This window comes from Chiloscyllium plagiosum, unplaced genomic scaffold (genome assembly GCF_037043375.1).
Source record: "Chiloscyllium plagiosum isolate Xiang-an unplaced genomic scaffold, Cpla_swu_hap1 HiC_scaffold_7, whole genome shotgun sequence".
In the NCBI taxonomy this organism is placed as follows: Eukaryota; Metazoa; Chordata; class Chondrichthyes; order Orectolobiformes; family Hemiscylliidae; genus Chiloscyllium; species Chiloscyllium plagiosum.
Window position 1 is genome coordinate 71508252 of NW_028270145.1, and position 19095 is coordinate 71527346.

Consider the following 19095-nt stretch of genomic DNA (forward strand, 5'->3'; position numbering starts at 1 on the left):
CTCAAAAACATTTCATTGATCTTTACCAATGCCTTTCATTAAAGTCTCCCTTTTCAGTTCACTTTGGGATAATCCACATTAGGACTACTTTGTCAATAACAAAACTGCTTGTTTAACATCCTGGCCAAGGATGACTAGAAATCGTGGAAAAGATGGAATGATGCAGTTTCAATGTCATCCCAAATGGTTTGCAGCCAAATCTTTAGTATTCCCAAAATGCTTTTCCAACCCCAGTACAAGCAAAGAATTTTCCTGTCATCGATTTCTACATTACTTCATGTTTGATCTGAACTATGCATTATATCTGAGTTTAGATTTGAGCTGTCCAAAAATGTAGTCAGAATTTAACATCTCAATTATAACAAAGCCTGGAGTTACATTTCAGGGTGAGCACATGTAAATTCTGAGGGTGGTAAAATCTAAGCTGTGCATATTGAGAATATCTTTGCATTAAGACCAACATGACCCACTCAAGAAAGGTCTCAGTTACATCAGCATTCACACATTGAATAGGATAAATATCACATGCAAAATTTAAAAAAAAAATCAAGGGTTTGCAATTCATTGAATCATAGAATCATAAAATTCTGGAACTGTTCTGGCAGATGTTCATTGTGAACTAATCTTGTCTGCTCACAACCAATTCCAGGATAAAAAGTAAAGTGAGGAATTCAGATGAGTCCCGAGGAGTGTTGATGCCCTCCAATGCAAAGTAAATTAAGAATTTCACCCTTTACGGCAGGAACTAGAGCAGAGGTCTAGATCAGCAACATCTTGATACCAACACAAAAATGCTCCTCTCACAGAATATTGACTCTAAATCCTATTAGGTCAGTTTAAACATTAATAGAACTGAATCATTCTTCCCTTCTATGATTAATTATCATTTGCCATACTAAGACAGATGTTATTCACATCATTGGAGTTAATCAAAAAGAAAAACAACTTAAATAGGTTAAGTTCGAAGATGAATGATTCAGCAAATACAAATTTCATAAAATATATAGTGAATTCCTGTCTTCCTGTAGCTTAGAGCAGTGCCTCCCAAACTTTATCTGCCTGTAATCCAGCTTGGAGAATTATGTTATATGAAAGGAGAGAAGGCTTGCACTCCCTTTGATAAGGATGGAAGGGGTCCTACCTGCCTTACAATACACAAATAGTTAAGGCATGCCACCTACTTAGTGGCATATGGGCTATCTTACTGCAGTGGTGGTGTCACTGCCTCTGGACCAGGAGTCCTAGGTTCAAGTCCCACCTACTCTAGAAATGTGTTATCACATTTCTGATCAAACTGATTAGAAAATATAAAGTGCTGGAGGGCTGAAAGCTATTAGAACCTCTTAGAGTTGTGAGAGCGGAGGGTGGGGGAGTGTAGGGTGCATTTAGTTTCTGAGCAAGGCGTTGATATCATACAATGCTCAGTCATTTACTCTGTCTCACTCTTACTCACTCAGCATGTGTCAAAATAATCACTTCCTCAGCCATTCTTTCACACTTTATCACTTTCTCTCTGTGGACTCTTAAGTTTCTTGAAGCCTAGCTTAGATGATTGACAAGCTTGATAAAGATATGATGAAAAGGTAAACTGCAAACTTTTTTTTCAAATATTTTTTTCAGGTCAGCAGCAACCTCAATAATAGGGGGAAAAAAAACACCTGCCCAGATTAGTAGATGCTGCTTGGCTGGTAAATGGGCACTAATCCTGGGCAGAATTTGGCATTCTAACAACTTAATTTAAATTGTAGAGAGATTGCCAGAGGAATATGCCAATAATGGCTTCTGTGCAGAAATGCACAGGTTCATTTGGAACCAGAAACCTTTTAAGTTCATTAAAGTACTTGTCTATCATTATGTGCTTAATGACTACCCAATATTACAACAGTGAGTCTTTGTATTCAGGGCCTATAACCATGTTATAAAGGTCTGGTCACAATCTGTAGACACAAACAACATCCTTACTTCATTCAGATATAATGTCCACAACCCTGTTCTATTATGCCAAATGGTGCTGATTTTTACGGCAAATTCTAGCAACCACAACATTCACTTCTGTAGGTTAGAACATTAGTATGCAGATGCATATTTACATTACAATATGGCAATTGATCTAAATGAAATCTATTTTTGTCAAATACAGTAAAATACAACAAGCTTTACCTGAAGCTTTGCAAGTCCTCTCATCTACTTCTAAAGTATAACCAACATCACACATGCACCTGAAAGATCCCATTTGATTATAACATATTTGGCTACAAATGCCTGGTGGATTACATTCATTAATATCTTCACAAGTCTTGGAATCATTTGTAAGCCGATAGCCACTTGGGCAAGTACACTGTGCACCAAATGGTCCCTCAATACATCCATGTGTGCAACCTGCATTATTTTCATTGCAGCTCTCTGTATCTAGTTAACAACAAGAACAAATAGAAAAATAGATTTAATACAATATTATTTAATTATGAATAAGTCTCCATGTTTTATGTATTGTTGAAATGACAAATAAATGATTCGCATAATCCACTTACAAAATGAATTGTCTTTCAATGTAGCTATTATGCATTGCTGAAAAAAAGTACATCTTGTTGAAGTATTTCATCTTCAGCTCATCAGGACATTCATAACAAAACAAAACAAAGCAGAAACAATATTTCATACTGTATGAGAAGATAGTGCTATTTGGTTAGTAAGGGTAGAGGTGTTGCCTTGGAGAATGCACTGGGTTATATTTGTTCCCACTCTGGACTATTAGTTCATTTGAAAGAATATTTGAAAACAATAAAAATAATTTACTTACTGCAGAGTGGAGATTCATCTGCACCATTTGGGCAGTCTGGAGTATGGTCGCACACCTTATCCAAGTTCAGGCAGGTACTGAGACCTGGACACTGCCACTGGTTACTGGGACACTGAAATGGCTGTGTTGGGCAGTCTCTTTCATCACTCATGTCTCTACAGTCATTATCACCATCGCACAGCCAACTTCTGAAGACACAATTTCCGTTATCACACTGAAAATAGCTGTCAGAACAATTCTTTGGTGAACAGCTAAGATGTTCATCTGATCCATCAGTGCAGTCTGCATAACCATCACATTCCCAATTTAACGGAATACAGGTACCATCATCTTGACACTGAAATTCATTTTGGTGGCACATACCTGGTGGTCGAGTAGCTACAAAAAAATTATAACCGAGAAGAGTTTTATCAATGCAGAGTAATCCCTCTTTGCAACCCAATAACTTATTATTGAACAAGGTCAACAAGCAACTGTTGCTTAACCTAATATAAACTGGCTGGTTAAATTCCATGAAAATATACTACAGCAAGTTTTAGTTATTTTTTTCCCTGTTACTCATTAAATAAATTCACAAGTTAGAAAATGAAAGTGGACATTTACTGGTCATAGGTCAGTCTATATAATTGATGCAAGCTCTATATTACAGTGTAAATTAAGTCATGAATGTATATATTTATCCTTTGTCTCCATAAGTGTCAGGAGCACCAATAACTCCCAAAGCATACTTTAGCAGCAAGGAGCCAGAATCAAATCAACAATTAATACACTCTAAATTGGTATACATACGACATTCTGCCTCATCAGAACGATCACTGCAATCAAAAACTCCATCACAGTGGTAGAAGTTGCTGATGCATTGTCCTCCACTTGCACACTTAAATTCAAGGGAAGTGCAGTTATACACTGTAAAGAAATCAATACTAGTTTATGAATCTGAACTCATCGTTCAAAAAGATAAATTGCCTCTTATTGTTGCTTTCACCCTCTTTCTTCACTTACCACAGCCTTGTTCATCCAATCCATCCAGGCAGTCTTCATCACCATCACATATATAAACAGGGTCAATGCACCGATGTTCTGGGCACAAAAACTGCTCAGGTTGACAGGTACTTGTGAAATCTTAATTAAGAAACATTTTATTTACCTTTATTGCAAATTTGTGGGTGATCAAACCTACATTACATATCTAATTTGTGAAACCAAATGAAAATAAATTAATGTCTGTGTTGATCAAAATTGATATATCAGAATAATTAATAAATATGGCAAGTCCTAAGTGTACTTTTGTGAGTAGAAAAATCCCAATCCCATGAACAAGTAAAACAAATAAAGGAGAGAGCCAGTGATTGATTGGGAGTAGCAGTGAGCAGCCTAAGCACTGGAGCCCTGGTAGTGAGTCTACAGATGAAGACCTAGGAATAAGGAGGCTTTCAGAGAGATGCTGAACTGGGGAGGAGAGGAGGGAGATGAGAGTTGTATCAAAGGAAAGAGGCAGCAAGAGTTGGATGGCGTAAGCAAACAACAAGTCAGATATCACTTAGTCACTCCTACTTATATTTTTAAGAAGGGATTAAAAAAAAAGTTATCATCTACCAAATTACATGCACGTCCCTCCAGAAATTAAAAAAAAAAGGACATGGCCACTTTCATTTCAACAATGTTTGTTGGTGAAATTTTATGCTAATGAAAGGTATTGGAGCACAAATACTCTGAACTACTTTCTTGAAGTTAAGGGGGGGGGAGATTAATGCAGACAGAGAGAGGGGAGGAAAGGGGAATAGAGAGGTAGAGGGTTGAGAAACAGGTTTGAGAGAAAGAGGCAAAGGGATAAGTGTATGGGAAAGGCAGAGCAGAAAGCAAGCTGTGAAGAGAAAACCCCAATGAAAGCCATAGAAGCATAGAATTACAAAGAGATATTGATAGATTAAGTGAATGGACAAAAGGTAACAGATGAAGTTCTGTGCTGAGCTTACTCGAGTCCGTGCTGGATGCACACGGGCCCACTCTGGGCTACTTGCCACAGATGATGCTGTCTGAGCTCTGTACAAGAGGCAAGTTAAAAAAAAACAGTCCAAAGCTCTAACATCGGCTGAAATCAGAAGTACCAACTTAGAAAAAGATTTTTGCAGTTGTGTTTTGTTGTGAGAAATTCCATATTGTTGATGGAAGTGATCATTATCTACTAGAAAAATCTGTACAGAGCTTCAGCAAGATTGCAGAGGTTTCTTTTGAGTCTTTCAGATTTACAATTTTTCAGAAATAGAAGCCACAAATAGAAGTAATGTTTGCAGGAACTCTAACTTATTCAAACTTCTTCTACTGATGCAACCAAACATCCATCAGAAATCTAAAATTCAATCAACAATTAAAATAAATACTCGGATTATCATATCAGATTATAACTAATAAATAGATGATTGCAATTCAAAAAATCCACTTAGCATCAATACAACTTATAAATACAACACATATAATAGTGTGATACATACCACAGTTAAACTCATCGGAGCCATCTCCACAATCGTTATCTGTGTCACATACCCATCTTTTAGGAATACACCGGGAATTAGAGCAAGTAAAATAGTTTCCAGCACAAGTTCTGGGATCAAGGGTTGGGCATCCCTTTTCATCACTCCCATCTGAGCAGTCAGCTTGTCCGTCACATCTCCAATAATTTGGAATGCACTCATGATTGGGGCATGTAAAGGCAGTTAAAGAGCATGTGACGTCTGGAGGCAGGAATATAAGACAATGATAAAAATCTCTTAAATGTTGCATGTAACAATGTCATTTTTCTTAAATGGATAGATTAATACTCACAGCTAAAACCCATCCGATACTAAGATGGCTGTCTCAGCAGGTAAAAATTTAACAAGTTATAGCAGTTTTGACCAAATTAGTAGTAAAAGTTGTATAAAAACTTTTCCATCTTTTACACATTGAAACACAATGCACATTAGTTTTGTATAATATGTCAAAACTTAATTCTCCATTTTATGGATCATAAACAGTAAATTTCAATAAACAATGCTTCCTTGTACAAAACCTAAGTATTGCTAAAAGACAAATGAGTTGAAGCTTTTCATCTTTCATCGGAAGTGAAACACAAAAACAAAAATAAACTGTGGTTTCCACACTCTAGGTTAACAGCACTAGGTTCTTGCTGATTTTGAGTTTTAAGATGCAAATAAGAAGCAAGAGTAAACCATTCATTTCCTCAAGCCTGCTTCACCATTTCAAGGATCACAGCTGAAATGATTGTGGTCTTAAATCTACTTACCCTGTATTTGTTAACTCCCTTATTGACCAAGAATCTATCTAACTCAGCCTCAAAATATCTAATGGCTCTGCCTCCACTGCTCTTTGGGGAGGCAAGAATTTCATATGTCTCTCTAAAAGAAAAAATTCTCCTCTCTGCATTGAATGAAAGATCCATTATTTTAAATTGAGTCTTCTAGTTCCAGTCATTCCCATAAGATGAAATGTTCTCTCACCATCAACTCTATTAATTTCCCTCAGGATCTTATATGCATCATAAGATCTCCTCTAGTTTTTCAAAACTCCAATGGACAAATGCACAAGCTGTCTAACCATTCATCAAAAGAAATCCCTTCATTCCAGGAATCAGTCAAGTGAATCTTTTCTGAACTGATTCTACTGCAATTAAATGAACCATTTATCTATACTGCCTATTTCCTGTTAGCTAACCAATCAGCAATCCATGTTAATACTTTATGGAATCTTATCAAATGACTTCTGCAATCCAAGTGCATCACATCTACAGGTTCTTCTTTATCCACAGCGGTTGCTATTTCCTCAAAGAACTTCAATAAATTAGTCAAACATGATTTCCCCCTACATTACACCATGTTGGCTCTGTCCAATTGCACAAGGTGTATTAAGAAGTTTGATATAACCTGAAAGGTAAAAGGTAAAATCACCATAGCCCTACTGGACCATCGGGCTGCTATATCATTAGAGACAGATGATGGTTTAATCTGAGGGTCACCATGCCTCAGGCAAGGGGAGAGGTTAAGAAGCAGAATCCTTCATGGTAACCTCAGCCAGTGGAGGAATTGAACTCATACTGTTGACATCACTCTGCTTTGCAAACTACTATCCAAGCTAACCAATCCCCATGGCTTGGTTATATAACTCCCTATGTAAACTATTTAACAATAGATTCAATAGATTTTCCAATGACAAATGTTAAGCTATCTGGTCTATAGTTTCCTGCTTTCTGTTCCCTTCCTTTCTTGAATAACAAGTGCTATTTTCTAATCTGCGAGCGAATGTCTGGAGTATCGGAAATTGCAACCAATGTATGTATGATTTTAGCAAGTACTTTTTTAAAACTCCAGCACAAAGGCCATCGATTCTGGGGAGTTGTCTACCTTTAGTTCTAATAGGCTTCTCATTAACCTCTTCACTTGTGACTGGAATTATTTTAAGTTCCTTCCTCGCTTTTACCTATTGCTTTACAAGTATTTCTGGGAGGAGAAAGTGAGGTCTGCAGATGCTGGAGATCAGTGCTGAAAATGTGCTGCTGGAAAAGCGCAGCAGGTCAGGCAGCATCCAGGGAACAGGAGAACCGACGTTTCGGGCATAAGCCCTTCTTCAGGAATTTTTTTTTCTGACTAGAATATCCTGGCTAAGTGTTATTGAAATATTTTGTAAAACGTCTGAGACTGTATCTCCCTTTTCCACCTTTAATCTAATTCCATAGTTCACTTTAATCAACTCTATCTTTGCTACATTGCCTTAAATTCAATTTTGTTATGATTAGCATTTCCTAGAACTCTTTTAGTAAGATGTCATTAATTAATCCTGTCTTATTGCACATTGTGAGGTCTCACATCTCCTCTCCAGCTGGCTCAAGAATTTGCTGTTTTAGGAAATTTTTCTAAATTGATTTTGTTATCTAATCTTCTATGCTAAATTGGCCATGCTGATTTTTCATTCAATCTATCTGTCGATTAAAATCGCCAATGCAAACTTTTTGCAAAATCTTTCTTGTAAGTTCTGTGCCCTGTTCTGTTAGTGTTACAGGACGTATAAAATACCTTTACAAACGAGTTCTTACTCTAGTTATTTCTTATCTGTACCCAAACTATACTACATCTTATCTTTGGAACATCTCTGCTCATGAAGGATGATATTATTACAATATTTGAAGCTATTTTCTTCCTTTGTGAATCATGCTTCATCCTCTTTCCCTTTGCTGGCAAAAGTTTAATTTGTCAGAAGTGGGGATGGAACTTCTGCAACTGGATAAGACCATAAGACATAGGAGCGGAAATAAGGCCATTCGGCCCATCGAGTCCACTCCGCCATTCAATCATGGCTGATGGGCATTTCAGCTCCACTTACCAGCGTTCTCCCCGTAACCCTTAATTCCTTGTAACATCAAGAATTTATCAATTTCTGCCTTGAAGACATTTAGCGTCCCAGCCTCCACTGCACTCTGTGGCAATGAATTCCACAGGCCCACCACTCTCTGGCTGAAGAAATGTCTCCGCATTTCTGTTCTGAATTTACCCCCTCTAATTCTAAGGCTGTGTCCACGGGTCCTAGTCTCCTTGCCTAACGGAAACAATTTCCTAGCGTCCACCCTCTCCAAGCCATGTAGGAGAGAAATAGATGACCCTGGTGCCAATACCTCTTGTTTCAAGAACTAAACGTTTGGATAGTAATCATTCAAGTGGCAAGCCAGAGGAGTGTGTAAATGAAGCAAGAAAATGTCCCACTCCTGGTTGTGATGGATCAGGTCACATAACTGGATCCCACCTGCAATTTCCTGACTCAGTGAAACAGCAGTCCTTAGCTTGATTTCTGAAAGGCAATCATGCTTTCAATTCTTTCCTGATGGGAAAAAATAAATCTAATACCCTAACATTTATATTCATTTTCTGATGGGCGTTTCTGGGACAGAGTATCATTCAGGTTCAAACCCTGTAAATGTCCAAGCAAAATGCTACTTGAAGTATCATTCAGGATATATTAATTAAATATAATGATTCATAAGGAATTGAAATCAGTAGGTATATACAAAATTTAATTAATATAACAAAGAGAAGTACTCGTAAAGCTGAGAACGATTAGTCTCATTCTGTAATGTTTCATAATGTTTTTCTTAGCCCAAGAATGTATTAATTAGAAGTGATGAAAGGTAAATTTGATCTTACGCAACATGAGAAATTAAGATCTTTAAACAAATTTAATGAGTAGACTAAAGTCCTCAATTGTACTTACACATTGGATACATTGTATGTAAATTTCAACAGTACGTACTTAAAGTTCCACAGTTTGCTTCATCACTATTATCATGACAGTCATTAACTCCATTGCAGCGATTGTAACTTGGCACACATTTTCCATTGGCACAAGTGAAAGAAAAGAAGGCACATTGTTGTGTGGGTGGTTCACTCGATGGATCTTCAATGCAGTTAATGTTGTTGGAGTCAAGTTTCATTCCATAGGGGCAACCACAGACTCTCTGAGAGCTGGGTATTGGGAAGCAAAAATGGCTACAGTCTCCATTGGGATTTGTCGGTTTGTTACAGTAGTTGGATCCTATATTATGAAAACAGCAAAATATCTGTCACGCAGATGTAGAAGAAAGCAAGATGTAAACATGAAAATTAATTAAAATAAATGTTTCTCAGTATTAAGTCAGGTGGAGGTTGTTAATAAGATTTGAAGTAAAAGTCCTCCAAAAATTCATTTCTGTTTTCAAATATAATAAATTCTTCACTAAACTTAAAATGAAGACATTCTCTTCCCTACAATCCACTGGCCCAATATTCCATTTGGGCCCAAAGATAAGAGATAGGAGATTGAAAAGAAAGAAAAAAGGAAGACATTAATCTATGTAACATCTTTCACAACCACAGAAAATCTCAAAGTGTTACACAGCTAATGAAGCACTCTGAAATAAAGTTATTATTGTAACATTAAAAAATTAGTTGTACACAGCAAACATCTACAAAGAGCAAGTCGATCAAAACCGTTTTTTGTATTCTATTTTTGTAGTGTTAATTGAGGCCAAACCAGGGACCACAGAAATACTGCTATAGAATTTTTATCATTGGGAGAGCAGACAGGACATCAGTTTAACAGCCCATCCAAAAGGCAGCATCTCTATCTATGCAGCATCCTTTCACTAGTATATTGGAGAGTCAGTTCTGATTTTTGTGCTTGAGTTTTGGAGTGGGACTTGAACCAGCAAGGTTCTGTCTCGGAAGCACCTGACAGTTCTGAAATTTGGAACAGGGTTCTACTCTACTTGCGTTGTTTCATCATTTTCTAGCAGCAGAAGTATGGGTAACTTCTGCATCTTTTATGTCAAAAGGTCATTGATTCATTTATCACAGAATTTCACCCAGAAGACTATTCTAAAGGCAGAATGGAATCTCCAACAGCTAAGGTGTGGCAATGCTCTATGGAGGTCTCTTGAATGGCCTCAACCTCTACACAAAGCAAAATAATAAATCCAAATAGGTAACAATTACTTTTGTTCTTATTTGATGGAAAGTCATTGCCACTTCATCTATTTCATTATGTAAAAGATTGTGAGATGCAATTTTCAAATGTGTTCTTCATTTAATGCTATATCAAATGGGGTTTCTGCACCACCTCAAATGCATTTGTAAAGCAAACTTGAGATGTTAGACCTTGGTCTTTTGCAGAAATTCTTTTGTCAATAATTTCAAATTTGAATCTGTTAGATTAGATCAATTAGATTTTGTAGATAATTAAGCTATCTATAATTTGATTACTTATACATACCAGTCTGTATAGAAGCATCAAATGATTTTACATGCATAATGTTGTTGATGCCTCTTCTGATAATAGACATCCCACCACCGTCTGCTTTCCGCACACGGACTATTGCGTTCAGCCTCCAGTCAGTAAAGTATGCATAATCTACAGAGAAAAGACAATCAATGAACAATTTAAGACCAAATTAGCTGCTGTTCAGCACAACAAAATGAACATAATTATTTATCATGAAAATTTTACAATATATTTTCTCGTTCTTAAAATATGTTGAATGACTTTGAGATTTCATAGGATAGTGACTTACCACCAAACACTGTAAGACCAAAGGGGTGTGACATTTGACTAATTTGACTGAGTGTCTTTCTGTCTGAACCACTGAAGGAACTGTGCTCAATTTTATCAAAAAAGGCATCCACCCAATACAGACGAACAGAACTGAAAAAAAAAGAAATTTTTGATTCAATTCAAGTGGGGACTAAATTCTATGAATTGAAGTGCTGAATTGAAAACATGCACACACTTAGAGTCATAGAGTCATACAGTATGGAAACAAACTCTTCAGTCCAACCAATCCATGCTGAACATAATCACAAAATAAACTAGTCCCACTTGCCTGCTCCTGACCCATATCCCTCCAAACCTATCCCATTCATGTATCTATCCAAATGTCTTTTAAATGTTGTAATTGTCCCCGCATCCATCGCTTTCTCTGGAAGTTCATTCCACATGCAAACCACCCTCTGTGTAAAAAAAAATTGCCTCTTAAGTCATTTTTAAGGTGAAAGGAGAAAGGATGTGCCCCCTACTCTTGAAATCCCCCATCCAAGGGAAAATACATTACTCAAACTTTCCATACCTAGCATCATCCTGGTAAATCTCTTCTGAACCATTTCCAGCTAATAATATCCTTCCTATAACTGGATGACCAGAACTAGGCACAGTATTCCAGAAGAGGCCTCACCTATGTCCTGTACAACCTCAACCTGACTTCCTGACTCCTATACTCATAGGCCTGAGCAATGAGGGCAAGCATGCCAAATGTCTTTTTAACCACCCTGTCTATATGTAACACAAACTTCAAAGAATTATGTACCTGCACCCTTAGGTCCCTCTTTTCTACAACACCACACATATTAAGTAAACAAATTTAGCATTACAATAACTACTTGCTGTCTCAAATAAATAAAAAGTGGTCATGAATTGACTACATAATATCAAAACCTAGAAACTAACAAGCCCTATATAAGAACAAATATTGTGAGAATAAGTTATGAGTAATTTACACATTATTCTGCAACTATCGTTCAAATTAAAATTCATTATGGATTGCAGAGTTACCAAAAAATCTTTTATTTCTCCAATAGGTGAATGCCCACTGACAATATTAGCTTGTTTGGGGTGTTTTTTCTTCATAGGATAGAAAGAATTGAATTTCCGTTTTATAACATACACGCAAGTACTTGTATTAATTCAGAAAATAGCCAGGAAACCATATTTAAAAGGTGAACAATATAATTCCATTTAAAACTGAATTTTAAATTAATTATTACAGGGAAATAAAGGTAATTTCCAGCCTATATTTCAAAATGAAAGCTTTTATCCTGGATCTTCTGGTCACATGACAAATACTATTCCAAATTGCTATCACAGCCAACAATTGTCTAAGGTCCCTACATATAAAACTATTGGACAAGCCATGATCAGGTGAATGAGAGACTTGAAAGTGCTAAATCATATATTTTCCCTTTCTAGCTCTGAGGGGTGATTTGACTATCCCATAATTGTTGGAAATCATTCTGTATGATGGAGAAATTTGTATCTTGCACCTGTAATCGGTGTAATAAGGCCTAATCGAAGAAACCATATCAATTTGTTTTCAAGGCAATGTTCATATTCATTTTCTGAAATCATGAAAAATTCAGTACAAACATAAACACTGTCTGAAGTGCAAATTGCGTATTTGTTGACTGTTGGTAAATGTAAGAAAACATACAACCACTACTTTTGACAACTGTAAACTTAGCCTTACCTCCAGTCAATGGCAAGACCATTTGGCCAGCCCAGTGTTGTATTGACTATGGCCATTGCATTTGACCCATCACTCCAGGCTCTCATGATCTTTGCTGGTCTGTACCAGTCTGTCCAGAAGATATATCTGTAAATAGGTATTGAAGTGGTAAATCCAACAATTATGGATTGTACTGTAGTTAAGTGAAGCTCCAACTTAGCCAATAAACATTACCCAAAATTCCACCCATGATGTTTCATAAACCTTTCAAGGAGCACCCCATCCAGACCCAGCTCCCCATCCTATCCCCATAACCTCTCATTTACCATGGCTTATCCACCTAACCTGCACATCCCTGAACACTGGGAGGAAACTAGAGCACATGGAGGAAACTCACACAGATATGGAGAAAACATGCAAGTTCCACACAAATAATCACCAAATATATCTGGGTCCCTGACACTGTGAGGGAGCAGTATTAACCACTGAACCAATATATCGCCCATTTAACAGGGAGAAAACTATCAATACTGCCTTTTTACTTTATTTACCCCATCAATGGATGCACAACAATGGATCTAGGATTGTTCAAGTTCTCAACAATTGCTCTCCTGGATTTATCAGCTAGGCGCAGAACAGAAATGCTGCTGTAACGTGCATCAGTCCAGTAAAGATTTTTTGAAATCCAATCGAAAGCCAGATCTTCTACTCCATCCACTCTATTGGCAACTAGGATTTCCCGGTCTATATATCAGAAAGAAAACCAAGCATTATTCACTTTAACTCTCAGAGTTGATCACAAACAGGTACAAATGTCTATTTCAGGCTCTTGCATGAGATGTAGCAAGAGAGCGCAAAAGTAAAAAGGGAATGAAGAGAAAGAGGGAATGATCCAAATAACTTCAAATCCAGAGCCTTGAGCTGATTCATACAATCACCATTCCCTATGGCTATTTTTTAAAAACTATCTACTCCAGTACAAATGCTGTAAAGGGAATTCCACGGCAAAGCATTCCTGAATTAGGCAGAGCCCACCCTCAACCATAGTTGTCGAAGATAGATAAGTGCATCAAGTTTATTTGTTGATTGCATTAAAATATATCATTAATCTTTTGAGGGTGAAGTTGATAGACTTACAAATATTAGGATATTTACTTCGAGCTACGAAATTATTCTTGAGTAAAAATCTAAGAGGATAGCAAGATGAGATTGTTTCTAAACATAAAATAATAAAAGATTTAATTAACAAATAAGGCACAAATAGAAATTGTACACCTGCAAAACAATAAAAATCCCTCACTGTGCAATATTTTTCACATTCACATCTATAAAATTACCACTGCTATGATTATTTATTGTTGATTATTCCCATTGATCTTGTTATTCATTACCTGTTCCATCAATTTTCTGTTTATAGATCAGATCTGTCCTTGTATCAGAGAAAAAGATTGACTGTTCTGCTGCATCAAAATCAAGTCCCACAAAGTAAGAGGGGCTTGCTGTCACAGGCAAGATGATATCTTTCTGAGTGGAGATATTGAAAGGAATTCCACGAACAGCCAACTGGGATGAAAATAGTAGGAACTGGGTCACGGCTGCAGAAGATAGAACATAAACTGTTCAAAATCTAATTAAATGCAACATACCCAATTCAAACTGAGCAGAATTGTAGAATAGAGACAATAACTGAACAAAAGTAGGTGAATAGAGGAGATGGCAGTGAAAATGATGGAGGGAAATAATGAAACTAAATCAGAGTAGAGCGAGAAATTCCAGGAGCCAGAATGGGAAGGGACAAAGAAGGTGATTGCCGAATAGAAGAAACAGCAGCAATAAAATAAAAGGAAAAGGTGTAAGAGAGGAGCAATGATGAAGCGAAAGAGTTTAACATTCAAACCCCTGGTCCTATGCAAAGCTATATTTAAAAGGAACAGTAGATCAGTTACTTCAGATACTCTTTGAATTCACTCTTGGAAGTGAGTTTTGCTGGTTGGCCAGCATTTAATTCCCATCCCTAGAAACCCTTGAGAAGTAGGTGGGAGCTGCCTTCATCAACTCCTAAGTTCATGTGATACAGGTACACTCACAATGATGTTAGGGAGGGAATTCTAGTGTTCTAGCCTTCTCTTTTATCCATACTTCTGCCAGGGAATGAGAGCACCAGACTGACCTCACTATTTCAATCTCTTAAACATTTATAATTGAACGAACATACTAAATCTCACCAGAATTTGGTTAAGTATAATTTTGTCAAGTTTTGTGGAAGTTTCTTTCTGCAAGGACTAGCAAATTTTCTCATGTTATTATCCCAAATTCATATCATTAACTTTGCACCATGCCATTATAGCCTCCAACTCGCTTGATGATAGTCCAATTCTCCATGGACAAAAATACCCATCACTGCCTGCCAGGTCAACTGTCCGGCAGAACACCAAACAGTAGGAAGAAAGTAAATGACCTTTTCCGCTCAGCTAGACTATGTGCCGCCATCTTCTCACTGCTACCTCACACTCACTCTATTCTTGCTCCTGCACCCATCTCGCACCAATGCACATGCTCCACCGCTCTCAATATTGCATGTAGCATCTTCTCTCACTTGTTCTCACCCCACCTTGTCCCTCCCCCATAATACCATGTCTGTCTACACATTCACTCTGAATACCCCATCATTCCCCAATTGCACCAATGATAACAGCTGTGCCACCCACTTTCATCACATTCAATCACTTCCTTACCTTCATTTTATGAGAAAATGACTCATAATGGGCAGAAAGTGCCTAAATAGGTGATGAAATATCCAATATTCATCCCCTCATCCTCTATTAGGAGAGATTCCTGAACATGATCTCACCAAGCAGCCAACTAACTGTGCCCAAGCTGCTAGGCAGATATCAGAGGATACACTAGACTTACAGTGCCAGGATCCTCTGAATTAAGGGTTGTCTCATTTGACTTGATTGAGTTTTTTGAAGAAGTAACTGAAGAGGATTAATGAAGGCAGAGAGATGGGCATGATCCATATGGACTTCAGTAAGGCATTTGACAAGGATTCTCACGATAGAATGGTTAGCAAGGTTATAGATCACATGGATTACAGGGAGAACTAGCCATTTGGATAAAGATCTGGCTCGTAGGTAGAAGACAGATGGTGGTCGTGGAAGGTTGCTTTTCAGACTGGAAGCCCGTGATCAGCAATGTGCGACAAGGATTGGTGCTGGATCCACTGCTTTTTTGTCATTTTTATAAATGATTTGGATGTGAACAAAGGAGGTATAGTTCGTAAATTTGCAGATGACACCAAAATTGGAAGTGTAGTGGACAGTGAAAAAGGTTACCTTAGAGTACAATGGGACCATAATCAGATGGGCCAATGGGCTGAGGAGTGGCAGATGGACATTAATTTAGATAAATGTGAGATGCTGCATTTTGGAAAGGCACATCAGGGTAGGACCTATACATTTAATGGTAAGGCGGCACGGTGGCAGTGGGCAGCACGGTGGCACAGTGGTTAGCACTGCTGCCTCACAGCGCCAGAGACCTGGGTTCAATTCCTGCCTCAGGCGACTGACTGTGTGGAGTTTGCACGTTCTCCCCGTGTCTGCGTGGGTTTCCTCCGGGTGCTCCGGTTTCCTCCCACAGTCCAAAGATGTGCAGGTCAGGTGAATTGGCCATGCTAAATTGCCCATAGTGTTAGGTAAGGGGTACATGTAGGGGTATGGGTGGGTTGCGCTTCGGCGGGGCGGTGTGGACTTGTTGGGCTGAAGGGCCTGTTTCCACACTGTAAGTAATCTAATCTAATCAAAAGAGACCTTGGAGTGCAGGTTCATCGTTCCTTGAAAACACTGTCCTAGGTGATCAGCATAGTGAAGAAGTTGTTTGGTATGCTTGCCTTTATTGGTCAGCGCATTGAATATATGAGTTGGGAGGTTATGTTGCAGCTGTACAAGACACTGGTTAAGCCACTTTTGGAATACAAAAGTGCAATGCTGGTCTCTCTGTTATAGGAAGGATGTTGTGAAACTTGAAAGGATTCAGAAAAGATTTACAAAGATGTTGCCAGGGTTGGAGGATTTGAGTTATAGGGAGAGACTGAATAGGCTGGGGCTATTTTCCCTGGAACATCAGAGATTGAGGGGTGACCTTATAGAAGTTTATAAAATCATGATGGGCATATTTTCCCTGGAGTGGGGGAGTCCAAAACTAAAGGGGATAGATTTAAGATGAGAGAGCAAGATTTAAAAAGGGACCTAAGGGGCAACTTCTTTCATGCGGAGGGTGGTGCGTGCGTGGAATGAGTTGCCAAAGGAGACTGGTACAATTACAACATTTAAAAGGCATCTGGAAGGGTATATGAATGGGAAGTGTTTCAAGGGATATGGGTCAAATGCTAGCAAATGGGATGAGATTATTTTAGGCTTTCTGGCCAGCATGGATAAGTTGGACTTAAGGGCCTGTTTCCATGCTGTGCAGCTCTCTGACTCTGTGACTTGACTGAGGACTACTCCCCTTTGACTCTGAGACACGGCCATTTTCTAAAAACACATGCAGTGTGTTTGCCACATAGACTGCTGGCAGATGGTGCTGGTAAGAGACTGGCTATATAGTAACATGTGCACCCAATTAACTGATGACTACAGACAACCAAGACTTGCTACCTTGATTTGTATCAGCAAAGCAAGACAGAAGTTCCTTCATCCTGTAGTTTCTAACTGAGCTGGCAAAGTGCAAAATGGTAAGGCAGTGATGCTGTGAGCATCCAAGTATGATCCAAGTGAATGAGCACTAAGAGAGCAAGTGAAGATACTCGAGATGCACCCTACTACAACCCAGGAGCTGGATGCCTGTACCTGCACATAAACATGCTGACTTAATCCAAAATGCAGCACTGAAATGCAGAAATATACTGTAAGTGGATTTAAGGTGTGCAATGAAGGTAGGAAGGTAGGTATGTGTCAGATGCCAGTGCTCTTGGACGTAACGCGCAAATGGTTGTTGCCCATGCAGTGTGCCTTGAGACACTGGTGCTGGGTGTCCAAGACAGATGCCCAAAGGAGCAAGTTGTGAACTAGAGTTGCCAGATACCCATTGTGGCTTTCATACTGGGAATCCTCAGTGTCTAGCTTCTATTTGGTGGGTTGAAGAATGGGAGAATGTATCATAACCTGGCAATATTAAGTAATAATGAAGGTGATAATAAACAATTAACCCCACAAATAGGCATGACACATCTCACTAATGACAGGCTCATCACAACGTCTGGGACGAGATTGGAAATGCGACATTTTGGTCTCTATAGAACAAAGAAGAACAAAGAAAATTTACAGCCCAGGAACAGGCCCTTCGGCCCTCCAAGCCTGAGCCGATCCAAGTGTACTGTCTAAACTTGTTGGTCAATTCCTAAGCATCTGTATCCCTCTGCTCCCCACCTACTCATGCATTTATCCAGACGCATCTTAAATGAATCTACCGTGCCTCCCTCTACCACCTCTGCTGGCAACGCATTCCAAACATCCACCACCCTCTGTGTAAAGTACTTGCCGCGTGTATCCCCCTTAAACTTTCCACCTTTCACCTTGAAAGCGTGACCTCTTGTTATCGAATCCTTCAGCCTTGTGAAGGGCCAAACTCAAATCACACATGATCACCATAATCCAGTTCATTCAGAGCCTGGGAAACTTTGCTCACTAAAACAATTTTATTTGATTATGTAATTCATTGTGTGCAAATTGACTGACCCATTTCCTCATATCAAAAAGTACAAACCCTTGCTCTAATATGCTTTGTGGTTGTAAAAGCTTATTCTTCCGTTCCTGACCGCAGTTCTTTAGTCGTAATATTTTTTGATGTGATATGCTTTTGATCTGACAGAGTCATTTCTCTGACTGTGCTTTCTTCACACAATGATACCTCTTACTATGTCATTAATTGTCAAATTCACACAAAATTCTGAAATACTAGGAAGTTAATGAAGGTACATGTAAATTTGCAACAGACAAGAATATTTCAATGGAAACTTGTATAGATTATCCTAAAACTTCTCCTCAAAAAGTAAAAGAATTTTAGGATCATTCTCATACCGTAGCAATGTTTCCCATCATGGTGAAGATCAAATCCCAGTCTGCACCGACATCGGAAACCTAGGCCATCATTGTCAGTTGCATGGCTAAGGATGCAGATATGATCACATGCACCATTATTCCTGCCACATGGATTTCTCACTAAAATGTGTGCATACAAAACAAAAAATCAAATTTAAGTATTTTTAAAGGAAATGCCATGCTGTTCATATTACATTGCAGGGTACAAATGGTGTTTGAACGGTATGGAGTTAACTACTGTACTGTATCAATCACAGGAGGTCATGTTGCCTAATTATAATATGGCTGAAAAACACTCAATTGACCAAATGATAGTTAAAACCTATATTTTTTCTAATCAACCAGTTCAGAAATTTTATTACACACTGCTGGAGCAGGTGGAGCTTGAACTCGGGTCTCCCAGT

The 19095-nt window shown here is 38.3% G+C and overlaps 1 protein-coding gene and 1 non-coding gene across 4 annotated transcripts in view; one reads left to right on the forward strand and one right to left on the reverse strand.

The window, feature by feature from the left end:
- lrp2a (low density lipoprotein receptor-related protein 2a) overlaps positions 1-19095 on the reverse strand; it is a 337835-nt gene that overhangs the window by 194579 nt on the left and 124161 nt on the right. For all 3 annotated transcript variants that reach the window (XM_087989117.1, XM_043693942.2, XM_043693941.2), the window contains exons 15-26: positions 18671-18811; positions 13985-14188; positions 13145-13337; positions 12615-12740; positions 10890-11020; positions 10592-10729; positions 9095-9376; positions 5293-5532; positions 3803-3922; positions 3590-3706; positions 2801-3178; positions 2161-2409 (exon numbers count right to left, since the gene is read on the reverse strand). In XM_087989117.1, the coding sequence (XP_087845243.1) occupies positions 2161-2409; positions 2801-3178; positions 3590-3706; positions 3803-3922; positions 5293-5532; positions 9095-9376; positions 10592-10729; positions 10890-11020; positions 12615-12740; positions 13145-13337; positions 13985-14188; positions 18671-18811 (2319 nt within the window). The remainder of the gene's footprint in view (positions 1-2160; positions 2410-2800; positions 3179-3589; positions 3707-3802; positions 3923-5292; positions 5533-9094; positions 9377-10591; positions 10730-10889; positions 11021-12614; positions 12741-13144; positions 13338-13984; positions 14189-18670; positions 18812-19095) is intronic.
- Positions 1082-1208, forward strand: LOC122552078 (U6atac minor spliceosomal RNA). Its single transcript, XR_006312294.1, has one exon. It is a non-coding gene; the product is annotated as a U6atac minor spliceosomal RNA (small nuclear RNA).